We start from the raw sequence: 24,295 nt of genomic DNA on the forward strand, positions 1-24,295 counted from the left end.
TTGCTCTTGCTCATGCTGCAGCCTCTGACAGCAGCCTCCCAGCTTCCTCTTGGCGTGGCTCTGACGTAGTGAGGGCGCTGCTCCGTGGGAGGCAGGATTTGTCCTGGGGGCAGAGGGAGAGACTTTTATCTGTCAAGAAAACAGGACCCTAACAGGGGAACACAACAAAACAGGAAACTGCTCACAGCCCTCAGAGAAGCCCAGGGGAAAACTGTCAGGAACAGCCGAGAACACGGGGGTTAGAAAAACAAAGGAAGCCATGAACAAAGGAGTGGAGCGTGTTTGTATAAATAACCTGCATATCCATGTGAGGTTTACCATAAGGTCTGGGCATCTGAGGAGCTTCTCTGCTGACTTGTCACCTTGTGCATGTGCCCTGCTGCCATTGGCATCCCCTGTGCCCAGAAAACTGTGCTGGGCCCTTTGAGTCACCTGGCACAGTACAGATGGCTTCTCTCCCCCATCCACTGCTTGCCCAGGCCCCTTCCCACATCTCCCTTCAGGCATCAGAGTGCTAATTTGGTCGCTTAGGTGGTGCTTTTTCCTGTGTATCCATGGACGTTGCTGGAGCTGGACTTCACCTGCTGGCTAACCCAGTTGCCTGAGCCAGTGAAATACACTTTATGCATGTCTGTGCACGTGCATGCATGTGCGTGCATATGCACAAGTATGCACGTGGTGTGTGTACGCGCAGGCATGTGTTCAATACACATTAAAGTCCCAGACCAGCCTTGCTGCAATATGTAGTGCACGGTGGAGCACAGAGTGTTTGGAGGCTGGGGCACAATCTGGGAGGTGGTGCTAAGCTGACTTCCCTGGGGGATGGGAGTGCTCAGCACCTCTTGAGATCATGCCCTGACCTGAAAGGAGTGACTGTTATGGGTGCACAGCCAGGTGCCAGCTGGATCTCCCAGGCAGTGCAGAAGGGGGCTCTAGGCCGGCCCATGCCCACAGAGACAGGCCACAGCTGGGGTGGTGGGGCTCAGCGACAGAGACAGGCCACAGCTGGGGTGGGGCTTAGCCAAAGCATGTGCCCGTTCAGTTCTGGGGTGTGGTGGAGATAAGGGACCGTCCTCCAAGTTCAAATCCAGGTGGGAGATTGTGCAAGGCTGAGAGGATGGGCTGTGGCATGTGGAGCTGCCTGGGGCCTGTCTTGTGAACCGCGCTGGCTCTGGGCTGGAAGTTCACACTCAGCACGTGGGAACCTGCTGCTCTCCCCATCATGAGAGTCATTTCCAGGTAGCAAAAATCATCAAAGGAGTCAAGATTCAAACGTGAAACAATGGAGCAGTGAGCGTGCAGCCCAGTGCGTGTCTCTGCCGCACATGCTGGCTGCCTGGCCTTCGGGCCGGCCCGCGCGCTGGCGCCACTTGGCTCAGGGGCAGGGGCCACGTCACCGGCAGGGGCCACGTCACCTCATCGCTTGTTTGGCTGGCTGCATGCGCTCCCCCCGCGCGCTGGCACAGAGGCAGCTCCCAGCCCAGGTTAAAGGGCTTTGTTTCATCGGGTTGTTCAACACCAGTTCCTAAAACACACACGTGCACGCACGCGAGGGAGGCTTGCTGGCAGCCTGCACGCAGCCCGTAGGTGGCACGCTCTTGCCTCCCGTGTGTGACTTGGCAGCTCTCCCCCACCCCCCTGAGCTTTACACCCTGTCCGTACAGATGCGGGCAGTCAGCTCAGACAAGAAGTCACCCGCTGTCGGTCCCCTGGCTGTAGTCTTCATGCATCACCGCGGGAGGTTGCTGCCTTTCCCTCGCAGTCCCCAGGAATGCAGGGCATGCTTCTCCGAAGCTGGACACAGCTGTTCACGGCATTGCTCCGTGCAGGTTATAACGCCCACCCGCCTAGTCGATACGTGGCTTTGGCTGCTTGCCCCGGTACCCAGCGCTTTCCACACTCTCCGGAGGCAGGAAACGGGCTGGTGCTAGAGCCGCGGGGAGGAAAGGGAAGGAAATGAAATCTGGGACTTCTAGGCATTTTTCTCCTTGTCTTAAATTCTCCTCTGAGAGTTTTCCAGCCTGAGCCCACTCAGGCCCCAGCGCAGCAGAGAGTAAGTGCCTGTGTGTCCGGCAGACAACTCCGCACCCTGCACTAGACATCCATCCTGGGTGGAGCTGAGCTTGCAGGGAACTTGTCCCCACTGTATAGAGGGGGCAGACACGGAGAGGCCGAAGGTCGTACTCAGGGTCTCACAGCCACTCCGGCTTGAGCCGGGAAGCAAAGCCAGGAGTCCTGACTGATAGCCCCCTGCCCCTGCCTGTAGACAGCAGCCCCCAGGGACCAGGGCTGGCGAACAGCTAAGGGCTCTCTTGCTGTGGGGAAGGAGCAGCGCTGTGCGCCGCGGCTGCCAGGGATTCGCATGGTTGCGCATGCTTGGCATGAGGCTGCCATCCTGCTAAAGAGCTGCTGACACCTGGCTCCCGTGGAGATGTCTGGTTTCCATGGCGAGCACTTCCCGGGCCGTGGAAAATGAGCGTGTGAGCGAGGGGGTATGTGCCTGGCAGGGCTGCCACTGCCCCCTCCCCTGTGGTTTCCCTTGCACAGGTGGAGGGTGCGCTCACGCTGGCCGTCACTGCCAGGCCGTGCCGAGCGCTAGGATCTAACACAGAGGAGGCTCTCGGTCCTTTGGCTGCATGACGGCCGCAGCTCAGCATGGCGTGCGCCCTTAGCAAGGCAAAACTCTGCTGGCTGCGCGTGATGGGCCGGTCCCAAGAGCCTGTGCAGCTGACTCTGCGCCTTCACGTCGCCCGCGTGGGCTGGAGGCCGCGCTGCATTTACTCTTCACGCCAGCCCCTGCCCAGCTGGCGGCCCGATGGGTAGGTTGCTGGAGGCCACTGGCAGCAAGTTCCCTATTATGCCAGGGATTCATTTGGCCCATGAAGGTAACATGGGTAAGAAACCACCTGAGCACAGGCTGCTCCATCTGCAGGAGCGGGCATCTCTGCCCCAGCACGTCTGCAAGTTGCCTGGTGGGGCCAGTACAGGGAACAGTCACGTTTGCTGATATGATTGAAAGCTAAAAATAAAGCTAAAGGTAAGTGCGAGGGCGGCCGGCTTCTCCCAGGCCCGGCGTGTGCTGTAGGACCATGGGCTTTGCACCCTCCCGCAGCGTGAGTATTGCAGGGTGCGCTTTCCCACTGCATCTGCTGAACAGCGATGGCTCAGCTGCAGCAAACCGGCAGGCGCCTCGTGACGTGTGTGACAGCTGTGCATTGCGGTGCAGAGTTCTGCACCCCAGCAATGTGCTATAGCTGTGCAGGGGTTGACTTTAGGGCCAGGTCCTGCTCCTATCACAGCCAGTGGGCATTGTGCCGTGGCTGCTGGGTCCCAGCCCTGCTCCCACTGGCCTGCTGAGTTGCATGGCTGCTGGACAGGGCTGGGGCTCCGTTTCTGCTCTCTGCGCTACAAGCCCCGCTCTCCATTTCCCTGCAGCGAGTCCCGTGTGTCCCGCTTGCTCTCTTTGGGGAGGCTTGGTGTTGATCAGTCTGAAGTGGAGCTGGGGAATCTCGGAGACTTTCAATGCTCCATCTCAGGCCAAAGGCACGGTTCTGACACCAGCCCTGCTCACAGTGGGGGCTGCTGGGCTTGAGGAGTTCAGCCAGCCAGCAAGGACAGACTCCTGCTCTCCAGCGCCATTGCTCATTCCAGACGTGCCAATGGCACCCACTGAGCTGCAGGACCCTGCCTAGAAGCCGCAAGGCCGTGCTGTCGCAAGGGTGGCATAGTTGGGCCCAGTAATACACCATCTGCGCTGCCTCCCTCATGCAACCAATGAAGGTGGAGGTGGGGGGGAGGCACCGAAGACTCTCCTCACCTGGGGTGCCGGCCCTGCACTCCACAGAGCTTTAGTGTATGTCTACGCTGCAGTTAAACACCCGCGGCTGGCCTGTGTCGGCTGACTTGGGCTGGAGCCCGGACGCTGCAGTTTGATAGCCCTGCAGCCTGAGTCAGTGTGTAATTGCAGTGTGGATGTACCCTGAAAGAGCGCTGGCAGTGGGCCTGGCCCACGCTTGCTGCTTAAGCCTCAGAGCAGCCCCGTGAAGAGGGGGGGAATCCAGTGCAAGAAAAGGAAGGCCCTGATCCAGCCACAGGTGTAGATCCGTTTGCTGGCCCACGGCCTGGTGACATGCCCATTGCCAGGCAGAGCCCATGTCAGAGCGGGGACTAGAGCTCAGTAATGCCTGGCCCTGTCTGGAGTTTAGATCACAGATTAATTTGCGCTTTCATGGAAACTCAGTTCTGGCAAAGAAACGAATCATGTGCCTTTGCCACTTCCTCCTTCGCTGTTTGCGTCCCTCGCCGCACATTGTAAAGCCAGGCTCCTGGCCAAGGCAGGGTGAGAGCTCTGGGCGGGGAGCGTCTGGGGAGCTCAGTGTAACACAGCTGGTACGAGAGGGAAAATGCCATTTTCAAGCCCACGGTATCTCTTGGGTGCACTGAAGAGAGGCCCTGGCCCCCAGGACCATTCCTGTGCATTACCCGGAGCACCTGAGCCATGCTGGTTGCAGCAGCAATTACAGTACTGACAGGCTGTCACCGGGCCAGGCTCTGCTGAGAGTGGTTTAAAGCCCTTGTTTGCACAGCGGCTGAAAGTCCCAGGAACGAAGGGAACAGATGGCAAAATATAGTTACCTGTTCAGTGGCAAAGTTAAAAAACCCTTATCTTCCGAGACACATCCTTATGGTTCCACACACAATCGTGCCAACTAATGCCCTGCGCGGGGAGTGCTCCCTGGGTGAGATTGGGCCTCGGAGCTGGAACCACCTGATTCCTCCTCCTGCTCTTAGGAGAAAGGGGAAACTATCTGTAAAGGGACCAAGTGCCCCAGTAGATCATAACGATTCCAGCCCGGCACACTGCCATTACCAGGGAGCGCACAAGCTGTGCTGGGAGCTGTCAATCCAGCTGGGCAGACAGCAGCTGGCAGAGCAATGGTTATTTTCTCCCGTGCTCATTTTCTCCCTAAGTGCGAGATGCTTTTGTAATGTTTTTACTCTCTCCATGTCTCACTTGAGGGTGGCTGTTCTCTGGAGGTGTGTCAGCCAGCGCGGCCTGCAGACCAGTGCAGAGAGGCGAGAGGAAATTGGAGTTCCTCTCTGAGCTGAGCTTCCTTTTGGGGCACGATTAATTGCAGTTTGTTTTCTAGAATTACAGATGAGAGCTGTCAGGTGGCATGCCTGGTGGCTGGTTTAATTGAAACCCGATGAGCTGTCTCAAGGCTGCTTTGCACTAGAGAAGATAGCTTTGGAAACCTCGCCTGCTGCGGCTGGGAGCTCTTCCCAGAGCCGTCCCTTCTGGGGTACCAGATCCCTTCTCCCATTCCTGCTCCTTGGAAGCACATGGCAGATGGAAGTTTCAGTCCCCTCCTCCTGGCTCCTCCATTCTGAAGCCAGGCTGCTCCTTGGGGTGCTTCCCCCCAGCAGAGGTTACAGCTGCCTCCACCTTGCTCCCGGGGAGACCGCTCTGCCTCCTTGGCTGCAGGTTTGCAGGGGCCAAAGTTGGGTCTGGTGCAAATTGTGCGCTTTCCACAGAAACAGGTCAAAATTTCTCATCTTTGCTGTGGTGCTGCAGGAGTACAGGGGCCCAATTCCTCCTGGAGACAGTTTGGTGATTTTGGTTAAATGTCTTGTAGTTGAAGCAGGGAACTGGGGCTCAGGAGCTCTGGGTTCAGTTCCCAGCTCTGTCGGACTCCCTGGGTGACCTTGGGGAAAGCACTTCATATCCCCATCTGTAATAGGGCTAATGACACCTCCATCCCCTGGTGCTTGTGAGGCAAGTTCATGAACAGTTAAAGTTCTCTGAGCATCTCAGATGGATGTTGCCATAGGAGGAAGAAGTAGCTGCATTAGAGCGTGGCAACATATGTCTGTCACTGTCCTCTGCTATGTGGAATTACCCACTCATCTATGTGTCATAGTGCCTATATAGCAAACCGCTAGTGGAGATTCCCTTTTAGCACAAGTTATCGAGCCCTGACCTGTGACGGGCCCTCCTTGCAGTTGCCTGGCTGCTGGGTTCCTGCACAGGGCCTGGCTGCAGCTGAGCCAAAGTCGGATTCTTAAAAAACGTTCTGGTAAATGAAAAAAAGATTCTGCATGTGACTGACAGCTGGTGGCACCTCCCTGTACAGTATGAGAGCTTCCAGAAACAGCCCATTGTCCCAGCCACAGTCCACGGAGCCTGCATTGCCACGGAAAGCAACGATGCGGGCGAGTTTGCACCCTGTGAGCCTGTTGACTGGTAATGCTATCGATTTCACAGCACGCCCTTTCCCGCCAAATGGTTCCCTTCGCCTGGGGTTGGATTATCGCATTTATCTGGTTTGCCCTAAATCCCAAATGGGGCACACCTCTCTAATCCCTGCTCCCTTATTTCTGTGTATAGCCCAGGGGCTGTTTTGGTCGGGGTCAGTGAACGCACGGTGCTGGTCTGCACAAGTGACTTCCAGGATCCATCTTCAGGTCCCTGTGAGCAATGAGGCTAACCTGCCCACTTTTATCTATATCCACGTCTGCGTTCATGGGACACGTGGGTACAAGGGTTTGGTTTGGCCCTCTGTAGCGATACTGAGCAGTTGTGAAATCCTAGTTTAGCTCTAGGGTTCGAGAAGGCATCCTGGAAAGACCCTGGGGTGTTCAGGCCTGTGTCTCACGTTCCCAGTTCAGAGAGCCTATGTCCTATGTCACTCCCTGTGCATCGTGCTAACGCTTCCTAAAGCTAGCCGGAAAGTGAGGGGATCTGCTTTAGCGCACACATTACTACTGCACACCGATTTGAAATCTTTGCAGAGGATTATGATGGTGGCAAATACTAGCCAGGCTGTGGGATTGTTTGCTGCAGTCTGAAGTGAGTACATCTTTCCCCTTTAGATAGTGTTGGATGAGCACATATCCAGTTAACAAAACGAAATCCTGTGCAGGTTGACGCTCAGAAAGTATTTCACCTTGATTTACAGTTTAGCTGCGATACTTCAGCGACTAGACTGCAAGTCTCTTGTCTGATGTCATGGTTTTTTCTTTAGCTTTTCTTTTTCGTTTCCACTGAGGATAGTATGTTGGATAGGCCAGGTGCTGAGTGCCCTGGATTAGTGCAGGGTTTGCAAAGAATGCAGTGCTGCTGTAAAGCCATGTGTTCCGGAGACATATAAATAGAAAGTGCTGGATGCATTTGAAATGGAAAAGCCACATACTTGATCTATATGTTCCTAGCTATTCCAGTCTGTGTCGTCTCTCCTATTCCCTGCAGTATGCTTTTAGATCTGAAAACGGTGGGCTTTCCACCCATCCTCAGCACAATGGTAACTGCGGACGGCATGACTCGTGCAGAGCGGCCAGAGAGCGTGTGGCGATGTAAGAAGGATGAAAATGGAACATGAAGAACTGCTGAGTCCAGATAGTTCATGTTATTGTTAGTGTTGTTTGCACACGAATGGTGCCAGTTCATCTGAGGATCCCCAAGCACGTAAATGTCCATAATTAACACTCACAGCATCCTGGGCTGTAGATCTTGGCCCCATCCTCCAGGCAATGAAGTGAGTCAGTGGTGGAGCTCACTCCCCCTCCTGGTACCCTGACCTCTACACAGCTTGACACAGCAGGGCCCAGACCCCAGTTACTGTCACAGAACGCCCAGGGCAAGGCCAGCAGGACTATTCGCTCATTCGCACATGCTCAGGGGCTCTGTTGAATGGGGGCCCGGAGGAGTCGCTGACAGCAGCAGCTGGCACCTGCAGAGGGACCTGGCCCACTGAGTTAGCAGGGTTTTGCAGCCAGTGTTTGGAGTAAGCAGCCATTGCCAGTCGCTGGATGGGCTTTACATTTTACCCAGCACACTGCAGTCGGTACAGAGAGAGAGGAATTGGCAATCTGCCACGAGTGGGTATTCATGAGTTCTTAAAATTACCTGGTGGGGAGGGGGGTGGCACTTGGACCAAATTCGTTTATTTCAGTTTTTTAAACTCATTTTTAGACATTTGAGAACAAACAGGTGATTTCTCCCCTTTCTGTGGGAGCTGTTGGGTCAGCGGAGTTGCTGTGGGTTGCATGTGGCCCTGGGTTAGCTAATGCAGCAGCAGTGACTAGCCCTGCTCCCTTTTGCTTACATATACTGGTGCCCACGGTTGCTAATAACAGCACGCTTGGCCTGATGGCCATTGACTAATTGAGCCTTGAGCTGGGCACTCAGCGCAGGTCTGCCCTGCAAGTGACCCTCACTCATTTCTCACTGCGTCTCTGACTTCTAGAGCATGTTGGCTCATCCTGCAGCCAAAGAGCACTCTCCAGCTGCCAATCCTGTGAAATCAGGTCGCTCCCATGCAGCTGAGCCAGTGCTGTGACCTGGGAGCTCACTACCCACACTCATGGAAAGCTAGTGGGTTGCACCGGGGGTGCTGAGGACGTAATTTGACCCATAGAACCTGACTTGCGTAATGATCCAGCCTATGGTGGAACAACCCCACGGTAGCACTCCGAGTCTGCAGGGCTGGCAGCTGGAGCACTCTCTGTGCTTGGGGGATGAGCTGATGTGCTCTAGGAATCAGTGAGGCTGTGTACCCACTACTGCTTAGGTTGGCATAAGTTATGTTGCTCGGGGGGTGTGAATACCCCACCCCCCGAGCGACCTGAGTTACACCAACCTGAGCACTGGTGTGGATGGCGCTATGTTGGCAGGAGAGCTTCTCCTGTCGACAGAGCTACCGCCGCTCGTTGGGGGTGGATGAATTATATCGATGGAGAGCTCTGTCCCATTGGCTTAGAGCATCTGCACTAGCAGCGCTGCATTGGACAGCGGCATTGCTGTAAGCTCTGTAGTGTAGCCATAGCCTGAGACACAGTGAATGCACAGGTGATGCTCTTTCTACAGACTCACTTCCCAAGACAGGTCCATGCTTAAAAGTATCCATGGAGACTCAATAAATCTACAGCTCAGTATTGCCTTTAGTTCTCCTGGTGGCTAGCAACAGACCAAACTAGAGCAGGGAGAGATTTAGACAGAAGCAAGAGCTAAATGATGATTAGAAATCAATTTACACAAGTGGAAGAAAAATTAGAATCTGTCCCAGAGAATCTAGAATTGTAACTAGCCTAAACGGTGGCTCTGTTAGTGGTTTATCAGAGGGGTCCATTGGCACATTCAGAATGCCTGTTCAAAGCATTAAGGCCCAGACCTGGAAGGTCTTTAAACTTCTAACTTCCATTGCCCAGATACCTTTGAGGAATCAGCCCTAAGTTATTAGTATTTAAGTTTCCTGAATTTGATGGAGCTGTTCTCAGTTTACACCAAAGTAAGTGAGATCAGAATCTGGCCCGCTGAGCTGTGTGGCCCAGATCCTAGATTCAGAGATTCCAAGGCTGGACGGGACTGTCCTGATCATCTCGTCTGACCTCCTTTACAGCACAGGCCATAGAACTGCTCCACAATAATTCCCAGAGCAGAGCTTTTAGAAGAACATCCTATCTTGATTTAAAAATTGTCAGTCATGGAGAATCCACCATGAACCTTGGTAAATTGTTCAAGTGGTTAATTAATTTCACTGTTGAAAATATTTGCCTTATTTCCAGTCTAAATTTGTCTAGCTTCACCTTCTAGCCATTGGATCCTGTTAGATCTGTCTCTGCTAGACTGAAGAGTCCATTATTAAATCTTTGTTCCCAATGCAGGTATTTATAGACTATGATAAAGTCACCCCTTAACCTTCTCTTTGTTAAACTAAATAGATGGAGATCCTTGAGTCTATCACTATAAGGCTGGTTTTCTAATCCTTTAATCATTCTCGTGGCTCTTCTCTCCAATTTATCAACATCTCTCTTGAATTGTGGGACCCAGCACTGGACACGGGATTCAAGTACCAGTAACACCAGTGTAAATATAGAGGAAAAAATAACCTGTCAGCTCCTACTCGAGAGTCCCCTGTTTATCCATCCCAGAGCATGCCGTTGTTGTTGATCACATTAGTATGTTGTTCATCACGCCAGGAGCTCATGTTCAGCTGATTGTCTATCATGACTCCCAAGTCTTTTTCAGAGTCCCTGCTTCCCAGGTAGAGACCCCCCCATCCTGTAAGAAAGCAGTTCTTTGTTCCTAGATGAATACATTTACACTTAGCTTTATTACAACTCATACTATTTGCTTGCGCCCAGTTTACCAAATGATCCAGATTGCTCTGAATCAGTGACATGTCCTCTTCGCTATTTATCACTCCCCCAGTTGTTGTGTCGTCTGTAAATGTTATCAGTTATGATTTTATATTTTCTTCCAGGTTATTGATAAAAATGTTAAATAGCATAGGACTAAAAACCAATCCCAGGGTGAAACAGACCCACTCAATGACAATTTCCTGTTTACAGTTATATTTTGAGACCTATCAATTAGCCAGTTTTTAAACCATTTAATCTATACAATGTTGATTTTATATATTGGTCTAGCTTTTTAATCAAAGAATTGTGTGGTGCTAGTCCAGTGCCTTAGAGAAGTCTGTAAGTATATTATGTATGTATATTAAATATATCATTTTTAGATGACAAATCTGAGGAACTGTCCCAGACTGAGGTGTCATTAGAGGAGGTTTGGGAACAAATTGATAAACTAAACAGTAATAAGTCACCAGGACCAGATGGTATCACCCAAGAGTTCTGAAGGAACTCAAATGTGAAATTACAGGACTACTAACTGTCGTCTGTAATCGATCATTTAAATCAGCTTCTGTACCAAATGACTGGAGGACAGCTAATGTGACGCCAATTTTAAAAATGGGATCCAGAGGTGATCCCGGCAATTACAGGCCAGTAAGCCTGACTTCAGTACTGGGCAAACTGGGTGAAACTATCGTAAAGAGCAGAATTGTCAGACACATAGATGAACATAATTTGTTGGGGAAGAGTCAATGTGCTTTTTGAAATCATGCCTCACCAATCTACTAGAATTCTTTAAGGGGGTCAACAATCTTGTGGCCAAGGGGGATTCAGTGACTATAGTGTACTTAGATTTTCAGAAAGCCTTTGACAAAGTCCCTCACCAAAGGCTCTAAAGCAAAATAAGCTGTCATGGGATAAGAAGGAAGGTTCTCTCATTGATTGGTAACTGGTTAAAAGATATGAAACAAAGGGTAGGAATAAAAGGTCAATTTTCAGAATGGAGAGCAGTAAATAGTGGTGTCCCCCAGGGGTCTGTACTGGGCCCAGTCCTAGTTAATATATTCATAAATGGGGGTAAACAGTGAGGTGCCAAAATTTGCAGACTGCAAAGAGCTACAAAAGGATCTCTCAAAACTGGGTGACTGGGCAACAAAATGGCAGATGAAATTTGATATTGATAAATACAAAGAAATGCACACTCGAAAACATAATCCCAACTATACATATAAATGATGGGGTCTAAATTAGCTGTTACCACTCAAGAAAGAGATCTGGAGTCATTGTGGATAGTTCTCTGAAAACATCCACTCAATGGGCAGTGGCAGTCAAAAAAGCAAACAAAATTATTGGGAATCATTAAGAAAGGGATAGAGAATAAGACAGAAAATATCATGTTGCCTCTATATAAATCCATAGTACGCCCACACCTTGAATATTGCATGCAGATGTGGTCGTCCCATCTCAAAAAAGATATATTGGAACTGGAAAAGATTCAGAAAAGGACAACAAAAATGTTTAGGGGTATGGAATGGCTTCCGTATGAGGAGAGATTAATAAAACTGAGACTTTTAAGCTTGGAAAAGAGACGACTAAAGGGGGATATGATAGAGGTCTATAAAACCATGACTAGCATGGAGAAAGTAAATAAGGAAGTGTTGTTTACTCCTCCTCATAACACATGAACTAGGGGTTGCCAAATGAAATTAATAGGCAGCAGGTTTGAAACAAACAGAAGGAAGTATTTCTTCACACAGCGCACAGTCAGACTGTGGAACTCCTTGCCAGTGGATGTTGTGAAGGCCAAGACCATAACCAGGTTTAATACAGAACTAGATAAATTCATGGAGGGTAGGTCCATCAATGGCTTTTAGCCAGAATGGGCAAGGATGGTGTCCCTAGCCTCTGTTTGTCAGAAGCTGGGAATGGGTGACAGGGCATGGATCACTTGATGATTACCTGTTCCGTTCATTCCCTCTGGGCTACCTGACATTGGCCACCATCGGAAGACAGGATACTGGGCTAGATGGACCTTTGGTCTGACCCAGTAGGGTCATTCTTAATTTCTTATGTAAACACTATTACTTTTATCAACCAAACTTGTAATTTCATCAAAAATATATAAACTTAATTTGACAGGATCTATTTTTCATAAACCCATGTTGATTTGCATTACTTACATTACCTTATTTTAATTATTAATCTAATCCCACATCAGCCACTCCATTATTTTACCTGGGATTGATGTCATGCTGCAGAGTTAGAATTACACAGGTCATCCTGATTACACTTTTAAAATATTGGCACAACATTAGCTTTCTTCCAGTCTTCTGGAAATTCCGCAGTCCTCCAAGACTTATTGAAAATCAACATTAACAGTCCAGCGAGCTTCTCAGCCAGCTCTTTTAAAGCTTTTGGATGCAAGTTATCCTGACTTGCTGATTTTAAAATGTCTGACTTTAATAGCTTCTATTTAATATCCAGATACATTAGTGGAATGGAAAGAGTGTTATCACCATACAATGAGATTGTCTAAATCTGTTTTTTTTCCTAAATACAGAATAGAAATATTTATGGAATGGTCCTGCCTTTTCTTCATTACTGTTGATAATTCTACTATTTCCATCTAGTAATGGACCAATACCATTGTCATGATTCTTTTTCTTCCTGGTATGTTTTTAAAAACACTTTTTTATTGTCCTTAACTCTGCTGGCCATAGACTTCTTATGTTCCTTTGCTTCCCTTATCAGTTTTTTACAGTTCCTAAATTCTGATATATATTCACGACTATCAACATCTCCATTCTTCAGTTTGTTGTGATGTATGTGTGTAAACACATATTATTTTTTATATCTGCCTTCACTTATCCTCTCTAACCCAGGTGGCTTTTTTAAACCAGTACAGCCTTTTTCCTCGATTGTGGTTTTTTGGGCAGCTAGTAAGGTGTTCTTAAACAATTCCCAGTTATCATTCAGATTTTTCTGATTAAATTGTTCCTCCCAGCTGATTTGTCTCATATTCGTTTTCAGCTTTGTGAAATTGGTCCCATTAAACCACCAAGTATATATAACTGGTCTGAAATTCATTGTTCTTGGACATTATAAATGTGATCCAATCATGGTGTCTTATACCTAAGTTACCATTAACTTTTAGTTCTGTGATCTGTTAGGACAAAGCATAATAAAGAATTCCCCCGTGTTGAGTTAGGAAATTGTCATCTATAATGTTTAGAAATTCCAAGGATGTTTTAGTACTGGCAACATGAGACCTGCAATATATGTCGCTCAAATTGAAGTTCCCCATGATCACGCAGATTTTCTTCCTAAACATTATAGATAGGTGCATAAGAAGCCCATCATCCTGTTCTCTAGTGTGATTTGGGGTCTGTAGCAGACACCAGCTAATACCCCATCTTGTGCTTGACCTGTTGGACATGGATCCATAAGCATTCAAGAGCATTGTCTTCTGAGTTATCAGTGACCCAGACACAGCTGATGCCATTTTTGACACAGAGTGCCCCTCCCCCTCCCCTTTTGCCTACTCAGTCCTTCCTCAGTAGATGATAACCATTGAGTGTAACAGTGCAGTCATTGGCATCACCCCACCAGGTGTCTGCAATGCCAACTAGGTAGCATTTACACTCACGGTGAGTAAGACTAAGATTTTGTCATGGATAATAATAACTAATAACCGCGGCAGTGTCTAGGGAGCTGTCAGGGTCGTCCTCCTGCCCAGAGGCGATGGGAAGCCACTGTGGTCCCTCTGCCTCATGGCCGGGGAGCAGCTGGGGTCCCCCTGCTCCACAGCAGCTGGCAGGGAGGTGTGGGTGTCCCCCTGCTGCCATGGCTGGCAGGGAGCTGCATGGATCATCGTGTCCTCTGCAGAGGCTGGGAGCTGCAGGGTACCCTCCTGCCTGTGGCAGCTGGGAGCTGTGGGGTACCTCTGCTGCCCATGGTGGCTGGGAGCTTGGGGACCTGCTGCCTCAGGCGGCGGGGGTACCTCACAGCTCCCTGCCACTGCAGGAGGCAGCAGGACCCTGCAGCTCCCAGCTGCCGAGGCTGAAGTCATGGAGGTCTTTGGAAGTCGCAGATTCTGTGACTTCAGCTACCTCCGTGTCAAAACTGTAGCCTTAATGATAAGCAATTCCGATTCCTCTTGGCAGTTACCCAGGCTCCTTGCACTGGTGTGTTGGCAATTTAAAAATGTCTTCTTTTCACAGCCTTTGGTTCCTTCATTAATTTTGTCGTCTTCATCTCAATTTTGTGTTGACTGAAGGCTCGTGTTTTCCCTATTTTTACCCTCCTCTGATGCTGTTAGTTTAACCCCCTCCTTACTGCTGTGGCTAGCCTGTCCCCAAGGAGATTGGTCCCTCATCTACTGAGGTGGAGTAAATCAGCGTAGCCGCATTGACGTCCCCATTGATTTACAGCTACTTGAGTTTGTCTCCTTGTGTTGCTGATTTTTTTTCTCTCTCTTCTAGAGATAGAACGGATAATCCAGCTGGACTTGGACCTGAAGTACAAGACCAACATCCGAGAGCTGTTTGAGGAGTTTGACCATTTCCTGCAAGGAGCCGTCATTGGGATAGCCAGAGAGATGCAGCCTGTCTACAGGTATGGTAGTGTGTGTGGCACTCAGCAGAGGTGGCGAGACAGCAGCTGGCGTTCCTGTGCTTTGCTCACATGGAGACTTACTCTGCAGAGCGAAGTGCAGAGATCCCATGAGTCCTGCTTACTGGGGCTGGGTATTGGGGATATTCAGAGTCTGGTGTCTGTGTGAAGAGAAACATACAGGACGCTGTTCTTTGCCTAAGATCTTAACTCCATGTGTCACTTTGGACAGAGAGGCCAAAACTTGCAAAGCTGAGTTCCTGAAGTCTGTACATAGGCTCCCTGGACGTGGCCTGGCTCCCAGCCATGCTGCTTCCAGAGGAGTCGCTGTGACTTGTGGGTGCTAAGGCCGCTTCTCTTTAGGTGCCTACGGCTGGATTTAGGAGCCTAACTCTGGGCATCTACATCCAAAATCTTGGCCACAAAGATTCAGTTCTGCCAGTCAGAGCAGCATCCTTTTCCCAGGCCTACGTGGGTGCCAGGTGTGACAGCTGCATGTGTGTTTTGCTAGTCTGACCACTGAGCCGAACCAAGTTCTAATCACAGATTCTGTGCAGTGCGGACATCCTCCTGGCCTCTCTGATGACCCCGGGGGGCTGCGTGCATGGCATCATGGTGGTGATAGGTTTAAATGGGTCTCACCCTCCACTTCCTGCACCAATTTCAGACCACGTTCAGTGCTAAAAAGTGACCCCAGCCAGGGAATCACTGACCCCAAACACAGTGAGCACCTCCATATTAGGAGCCACTTTTGGCTCCTTGCACTTGATTGGTTCTTTCGTTTCACTGCAGGCACAGAACAAAAGGGAGGAAAGCGAGGCTTTGAACTGCCTGAAGGGTCCTGCTGGAGTGCTGAGTGTACGGGCTGGGAATATATTGACTTGCACGTTGTGTAGATATGGGTTTCCCACATGTGCTGGAGGCTACTGCTCGTGCTGGTGCTGATTTCAGTTGCAGTTGATGATTTTTGTACTGAAAAATGTCCTTTGCTCTAAGACATATTTGTACGAATGCTGGAGACTACACACTGATAAAACTCTCAATAACCCTGCTTTGCAAGCTCGACCCAGGTGGAGAATTCAGGAGTTTGAGCCACAGCCTGCTCCAGCAGAGCCAAAAATGTTTCCAGTCACAGTCACAAGGCCTGGCAGGGGCAAGCAAACTGCATTTCCAGTGTCTTTGTGTTGGTTTCTCTCCGCTGTTGCCAGGTGAAAGAGTCACATAACCAATGGGGAGCCTGGCTGGGAAGCTAGTGACTCCAAGGAGCCCCTGACTGACCCTACACACCATGTAGAAATCGACAAAGGAGAATAGAGAGAGAAACCCTTTTCCCTTTTCTCTATCCCTGACACAGCATCTGGGATCACTAGAGCTAGAGACATTCTCATGTCTTCAGACACCAGTATGATCTTTTTAAATACGTGTAACCGCTTCTGAGAGTGCTGGGATTTCTTTAACGAAATGTCACTGCTTCCTGTGAGAGTCACTAGCCTGGACTTGGCCTGGTTGCTAAAACACAATAATCCTCTTGAAGAGTTTTTCTGTGAGAAACTTCTTCCATCTCCAAGCTGTACCTTGGCTTCACATCGTGAGTCCTCTTGCAACATGAGCTCAGTGGGATCATGGATCTGGATGCACACGCTAATGAACTCCTCACAAAGTAATTGTCCAACCTGGGTGTCTCTTGGCACCGTTGAGTCACTTGTGCTCAGCAGGAAGGCCAGATAGAGCCAGTGCAGAGTGAGGTCCCGTTTCCTTTTCAGAGACAGAAATGTGGGTCAGGTCAGGCCACCAGCGAGGTGTAGGAAATGGATGTTTTCGCTTCCTTGACTGAGCCAGGCTGGTGGATAACGAGGGGCTGGGGTTTTCCAGGGCTCTCGCCCTTCACCACTGCAAATCCCAGTGGCTGGGAAGTGGAGTTAACAGAGCTCTGGCATCCCCCATCACAGCCAGGGCTGAGTGTGCACCCACTAGGCCCAGAGCTTCACGGAGCTCCCCCTTGGCACCTCAGTAAGTAGCCTCGTTTTTCAGAAGAGCCTGGTGTGTTGGGAGCTGAGCCATTCCATCAGCTTGGTCTCGCGTGATCAGGGTGACGTGGCCCCGGAGCCTCAAGTGAGCTCCAAGCTGCACAGCATCCATGGTGATGCACGACCATCCAATGCAACGGGAACCTGATCCATTGTTTTAAAGGAGTTGAAGGTAGGTTAGGGTCTTTCCCTGTCCCTGCAGCCACGCCCGCCCACCACTCCCCCTCCTGCCAGGTTCACGGGGGTTACAAACTCTTACATAAAACCAAACCCCGCCTATGCTGCTGTGCGAAAGAGCCACACAGACTGGGAGCCTGGCTGGCTGCTCGGGGACACAGTGGCACCATTGTGCACAAGGGGCTGTCCTGGGCACAGAGTAACCGAACTGCCAGCCCAAGGGATGTGTCTCTGCCTCTCTCACCTCTAGTGACCATACACAAGGCCTGTAACGATGGCAGGGAAGAAATGCTTCAGACAGTGGCTTTGAATTTGACGATGCCCCACAACTTCACCCCAGCTTTGGGGACAGATGAGCCTAAAACACAAACCATAAAGATGGTGGTGTGAGGGCAATGCCAGGCTCCTTCGTGTGCAGAGAGAAAGTTGTTATTGAAGAGAGGTGCAAGGGAGTGATCTGAGCGCAGACCAGGGAGCTGGAGCAAGGCTGGCAGACCAAGTGCCAGCTCATGCCAAGGTCCCCAGGTCCCAACTGAGCACTGACACACCCACAGCTCGAACCGGACTGGCTCATCTGGGTGCTATGGGTTTAGTGTTTAGACTGTATTAAATGCTTGTGAGTTGCTGCCTGCATTAATCGCGCACATTACCATGTAACATGGGATGCAGATATTCTATTTAAGCATTGGTACAGTAAGCCCCTGTGGCTGCGTAATCACCAGACAGGGGAGAGACATTAACTGGTGTAAAGTGCTGCTCTCCAACAGAAGGAGACCATCCTGGCCAACGAGGAAGGCCCATTGACACCAGACGGGCTAGTGTGGGACATTAAAGAGGATAAAAGACTTTGTTGCTCTGCTCTTCCCCCACCCCAATGAAGATGAGTCTCTCAAGTGGCTTCCTCCCATCAGCTGAGGTCACAGCTCAGGGCACATGGGGGATGGGAATAAAATTCCCTAAGAAGAAGGACTGGACTCTGGGGGCCAGGTTTCTAGGCACAAGCAAGAGAACCCCAGTGCTTAGCTTGGGTTAGCCCTAAAGGACATATAGAGCTTGCTTTTTATAGAAGCTTCTAGTACCTTTTGAAACTTAAGATGGTAGCTTATTTGTGTATGTACATTTACCTGCTTTAACCTTGTTCTTTACGTTCCTGTTTCCTTTTCCTATTTAATACATCTTTAGTTGGTTTATTATAAGACTGGCTACAAGTGTTGTCTTTTGATATAGGATCTAAGGTGCAATTGACCTTGAGAAAGTGACTGGTCCTTTGGGACTGGGAGTAACCTGAATATTGTTGGGATCCTTGGTGTCAGGGACCATCTAGTTTACAGTTGCTAATTGGTCAGTGAAATCTAAGTGTAGAACTCACAACCAATCTGGGGTTTGTGCCCTGGTTTCTAACAGTCTGCCCGTAGCTTGGTAGCCATGACCTGGAGCCGCTGCAGGACAGCTTGACACCAGGAGCCCCCAAGTTCTAATCCCAGCACAGATCTAGGTGAACTCGGGCAGGTCGCTGGAGCCCTTGGTGGCCCGTAGACAGAATTCGAACTCTGTCCTCGGGCACCTGTCTCGAGATGCCTGATTTACAAATGTGCTGAGCACCTGCCACTCCCATGGACCTTCCATGAAATCTGGGCAAGGGCTTTGCTGAATTACAGCCCAGAAGGGACTTCAGGGTTTGCTCTGCTGTGTCTGACTCCTCGGAGGGCTGGGGGGACACTGCTACCCTGTGGGCACTGTTCCTCATCTCTGAATGCAGCAGGAGCGTGCATGTCTGCTGTCAAATTCAGCCATAACTTCCTGCCTTTAACAATAATAATTCCTAGCTCTGACACAGCATTTTTCATTAGAGACTAGTAAGGTGCTGTGCAACGTGAGTCAGCAGCATCACTCCCTTTGTGCCGGTCACGCATGTGGCCGGCTTTCCGCACAGAGCAGTCAGGCTAAAGGAGCAAAGCAGATTGTTGCAGTGTCATTTCCAGATCCCCTTTGAGGATGTCTCCTCTAAAGTGAAATTCACAATGTTCTGATTAGTACGCAAGAAAATTGATTTAGTTTGGCCTTGTCTGTTCAAAAGACGAATCTCAAATTTTGTTGTAATTGAGGCTGAGCCAGATCGTCACCATGAGATGCCTTGATGAGTTGGTTGTACCAGATTGGCTTGCACGAGGGTTCTCAGGTGGAGCGGCTCAGCTCCCCAGACTGGAATTGCTGGTTGTAATGAGTGTGTGCTCAGGGAAAGATCAGAAATTAACAGCTCTTCATGTCTCTTCTTTTCCCATTTGAACTGTTAGTAATGGGCATTAATAATTAAATCTTCTTCTGAGGGGAGCCCAGCAATACTATATGCGTTGCTGGGTGGCCAGAGCCATGATAAATTCAGTGCTGGGTGCACAGACATGGCGTGGATTCTGCTTCCATACCAGTCTGTATAACGGACAGGCAGCGGCAGGCTTGTGCCCAAAGGAAATGTGCCAATGTTTAAGATTTGTTGTTTATAAGTGTAAATGGATTTTTCTTAATATTGGAAATTAAAGAACCAGATTCTCTCCTGCTACGAGACTTTGTGCAGCAGGCGGGAGGCTCGGGGCTTCCTGATTTTCAGCACATAGCCCTGCCCCGCCCCCAGCCCTGGGGCTGCTCTCACCTGTGCCACCTGGCAACTGTCCCAATGGGACCAAAGGCCATCAGGGGCTAGCTGGAGTGCAGCAGTCTCTGGCCACACACCCTCCCTTCACCCTGCGCCAAGGGTGGTATGGAAGCTGGGTGCACTAGCATTGCTGGATAGGTCGAACGGTGACTGGCACCGGGGGGTATTTTTACTGTGCAGAGACCTACATGACACCAGTGTGCCGCTTGCACCCTCGTGACGAGAGCCGTGGGAGAATGAGCTGTCCCCTGAGTTCCTGCTGTAGATCTGTGTTCCCAGGGAGAACGTACAGGCCAAGAATAACCAGTCTTGACTTTCAGGACCCTGGCTGAGTTTGCTGGGCTGGCAGAAAATATCTTATTTGTAATTAGAGCAAATTTGCTCTGATTGAGAGAGACTGAATATGGAGCCAAAGTATCATTTGTTCTCTGACTTTGGCTCCCACCCTGAAGTCGAATCCCTGCGCCCATCCAGAGAGTCATGACTGTGGGACCGGGGCCCATCTTTGCACACAACCCTCCTCACTCTCCGTGGTTGGCGAAGCCAGTGGGACCATGTGGGGGACATGTTCTGGCTAAATGGATCCCTTTCCATTTAACACTGTTTGGTTTTTTAACAGTTTTGTGAGTGGAGCTGAAATGAAAGCAGCTGTTTGCTGCGCCGTTGTGATGCTGGTGCATAGCTCAGGGAGAGAAATGGCAATGGGCTATGGCGTTCCGTTGTCACCTCGAGGTCACTCGTCCGAAGCCAGCTTAGTGGCCACATTTAAGCCCTCACTAACTGGCTGCTCTGCAGCAGCCTGGGCCGAGTGACCAGGTGCTCCCAAGCCAGTTCTGCGTGTGCTATTGGTAGGGCCATACCAAATTCACAACCATGAAAACGCGTGAAATCTGGTCTTTCGTGTGCTTTTACCGTACACTATACAGATTTCATGGGGGAGACCAGTGTTTCTCAAATTGGGGTCCTGACCCAAAAGGGGGTTGCTGGGAGGTTGCAAGGTTATTTTAGGGGGGTTGCAGTATTGCCACTCTTACTTCTTCACCGCCTTCAGAGCTGGGCGGCGGCTGTTGGCCAGGTGCCCAGCTCTGAAGGCAGCACCTCGGCAGCAGCAGTGCAGAAGTAAGGGTGGCGATACCATACCATTGCACCCTTACTTCAGAGGTGGGCAGCCGGAGAGTGGCGGCAGCTGACTGAGGGCCCAGCTCTGCAGGCAGCAGCGCAGAAGTAAGGGGTGGCAATACCACACCAGGCCATCCTTAGTTCTGCACTGCTGCTGGTGGTGACGCTGCCTTCAGAGCTGAACTCCCAGCCAGCAGCCACCACTCTCTGGCCACCCAGCTCTGAAGGCAGCGCTGCCACCAGCAGCAGCACGGAAGTGAGGGTGGCAGTACCACAACCCCCCCTACAATAACCCTGCGACTCCCCCACGACTCTTTTTGGGGTCAGGACCCCTACAATTACAACGCCGTGAAATTTCAGATTTAAGTAGCTGCAATCATGAAATTTTACTATTTTTAAAATCCCATGATTGTGAAATTGACCAAAATAGACCATGAATTTGGTAGGGCCTTAACTATTGGGCTGGATACAGGAGTCACTGGACTGGGGGCTCTGGGTATGAATCTGAGAATGGCTCTCATCTGCCCTGTGTCTGGAGTCTCTGCAGACAGGGACCTAGACACTGTGCTCCCCTCAGGGGACCCCTCCAGGTCAGGGGTGTGGGGAGCTTGCCTTGTCGCTGTACCTGTTCTGGGCACGTGTGGAGGATTTCAGGGCCCAGAGCTGTAAATCCAGCTCCACCTATCATATCACGTTAATACACCACAGGGACTAGCTACGGTGTTGCAGAGTCAGATTTCAAGGTTAACGTCTGACTAAGATCGTTGTACAGTGTTCGCAGTGTAGGCTCCAGGAGTCTGTGTGCATGGAACAAAATGTGACTGTTTTCTGGGAATGCCTCAGAGGTAGAATGGCCCTGTGTGTGGTGGCTGAGGCCAGAGCAGCCTTATGGGTAGCTCTGGAGGATGTAGCCTGCTAACCCCTCTCTGCAAGTGATCTTGTAAAGGCAAGTTTTGGTTCTCGGGCCAAGTCCATGAACAATTGACCATCCCGGGAGTACTGAATAAGGGTGTAGTGCTTTACTTTCTGCTGTCAAAGGAAAGCACCTGCATGATAGCAGACTGGGGTGTGGTGTCCAGCGAATATTCATGGCAGTGACAGGCTGGGTGGGTGGTTATTTATTTCCCTAGTTCATGTTTTCAGACCAGTTTTTGCTTCTGACTGATTCTCTTGTGTTTTGTTTGGATTATGTTTTTTTATCAATATTAAAAACCCAAGACTCCCTATCCTCAAACCATCCAGGGTATGGAGAGCTATGGGGTAGCCAGGGCACCCACTCCTGCAGAACTCCTCTTGCTCATTAGCACTGAAACCCCCTTTGGTGAAAGACTTGGCAAACAGAAACACAAACAAACAACACAAGAACAGGAGCTAGGAGCCTGATGCCGTTTCTGCCAATTCTAAGCAAGACAAAAATAGTGCATTATTTATACAGAAAAACAAGACATCAAAACTGCAGCCAGGTCCTTTCTCGTGTGCCCTGTGACCCAGGGATGGATTGGAGGTGCTCCTTGCGGTGTCTGAGGCTGTTCTGGCTACAGGTCTGGGGGGACCCTAATTTTCCTTGTGATTTCCTCCCTGCTCCCTTGCAGCTTTGACAGTTCCCCTCTGTGACTGTTTTGCCCCTGTGGTTGCGATGCTGCTGCGGCCCCAGAGTGAAGCTGACAGAGTTGTGTGTCAGGGATTGGCCTCCAGTTGGTTGCCCAGGGTTCTGCGATGCATGTCCAGCAACAAGGGGCAAATTCGCATTGGTCAGATAGCGTTTTTGCAAACAGTGGCCGTGCCCAGGATCATGTGCTGTGGCTCTGACTGTGATAGGAAATGCAATGCCTCTTGTGCAGCTGCACTTGTGCTAGCAATAGTGTCGGCACAATTACAGGCAGGGCTCAGGCATCTTGAGTAGCAGGTCATGAAAACCTGCCCGGGACAAGGCTAAATAATACAGCAGTAAAAACACCGGCATGCTCACAGTTGTGCAGAAAAACAGACAGAGAATCCCATAGTGCAGACAGGCCCTAAGATGCCTGAGTTCATACCATCAGTGGGCCTGGGGTTTCCCTTACCCATGTATTCGTCAGATTTCCTTTGATCCCATTCTTCCTGTCCATCCGGAGTCAAATCACCTCTGCTTTGTTGCCTGTGATCACATGTTCGCTGTGTCTTATGGGCCATCATTGTGTTACTTGTAACCTGTTAAAAGTTAATGGTAGCTTAGGTACAAGTGATCATGACTTGATCACATTTATAATGTGCAAACAGAATTAAGTCCAGACCAGTGATATATACACTTGGTGCTTTAATGGGGCCAATTTCACAAAGCTGAAAACAGTTATGAGCTAAATCAACTGAGAGGAAGAATTTCATCAGAAAAATCTGAATGATAATTGGGAATCATTTAAGAATACCAAACTAGATGCCTCAAAAGGCACAATCCCACAATTGAGGAAGAAGGCCATGCTGGTTAAAAAACTGACCTGGTTTAGAGGGGAAGTAAAGGCAGCTATAAAAATAATAATATATGACAAATGGAAAAACGGGGAAGTTGATAGTAATGAAGATAAATCAGAAGTTAGGAATTGTAGAAAATTGATAAGGAAAGCAAAGGGACACAAGGAGAAGTCTATGCCAAGCAGAGTTAAACACAGTAAGAAGGAATTTTTAAAATATATTAGAAACAAAAAGAATCCTGATAATATTTGTCTATCAGTAGATGGAAATGGTAGAATTTTCAATAACAATGTAGAAAAGGCAGAAGTGTTCAATACATATTTCTATGCTATATTAAGGGAAACAAGAGATGATGCAGTCTCATCATATGGTGATGATAACACTCTTTCCATTCCACCAATATCTCTGGAGGATGTTAAACAGAAGCTACTAAAGTTAGACATTTTACAATCAGCAGGTAACTTGCATCCAAGAGTTTTAAAAGAGCTGGATGAGGCGCTTGCTAGACCATTAATGTTGCTTTTCAGGAAGTCTTGGAGCACGAGGCAAGTTCCAGAAGACTGGAATATTTAAAAACTGTAAACGGCATGACCTGGATAATTCTAGATCTGTCAGTCTGACATGGATCGTGGGCAAGATAATGGAATGGCTAATATGGGACTCAATTAATACAGAATTAAAGCAGGGTAATGTAACTAATGCAAATCAACATGGATTTATAGAAAGTTTGATAGATTTAGATTATAGTGTTGATGTAATATACCTAGACTTCTGTAAGGTCTTTGACTGGTTACCACACAACTTTGATTAAGCAACAATTAATTAACATGGCACACATTGAATGGATTAAAAACTGGCCAACTGATAAGTCTCAAATTGTGACTGTAAATAGGGAATCATCACTGAGCAGGTGTGTTTCCAGTGGGGTCCCACAGGGATCGATTCTTGGCTTTGTGCTGGTTAACATTTTTTTTCAATGATCTGGAATTAAAAATAAAGTTGCAGATGACACAAAAATTGGAGGAGTGATAAATAATGAAGAGGACAGGTCACTGATACAGAGCGATCTGGATTGCTTGGTAAACTGGGCACAAGCAAATAATATGGGTTTCAGTACGGCTAAATGCAG

At 49.4% G+C, this 24,295-nt stretch overlaps 1 protein-coding gene across 1 annotated transcript in view; it reads left to right on the plus strand.

The window, feature by feature from the left end:
- Nucleotides 1-18,083, plus strand: part of XXYLT1 (xyloside xylosyltransferase 1) — a 59,490-nt gene extending 41,407 nt beyond the window's left edge. Inside the window, 2 exon segments of the mRNA XM_043492584.1 lie at nucleotides 14,616-14,748; nucleotides 15,538-18,083. Coding sequence (XP_043348519.1) covers nucleotides 14,616-14,748; nucleotides 15,538-15,571 — 167 coding nt within the window. The 3' untranslated portion in view covers nucleotides 15,572-18,083.
- Nucleotides 18,084-24,295: the final 6,212 nt, after the last annotated feature.

Source organism: Dermochelys coriacea, chromosome 9 (assembly GCF_009764565.3).
Source record: "Dermochelys coriacea isolate rDerCor1 chromosome 9, rDerCor1.pri.v4, whole genome shotgun sequence".
Taxonomy (NCBI): domain Eukaryota; kingdom Metazoa; phylum Chordata; order Testudines; family Dermochelyidae; genus Dermochelys; species Dermochelys coriacea.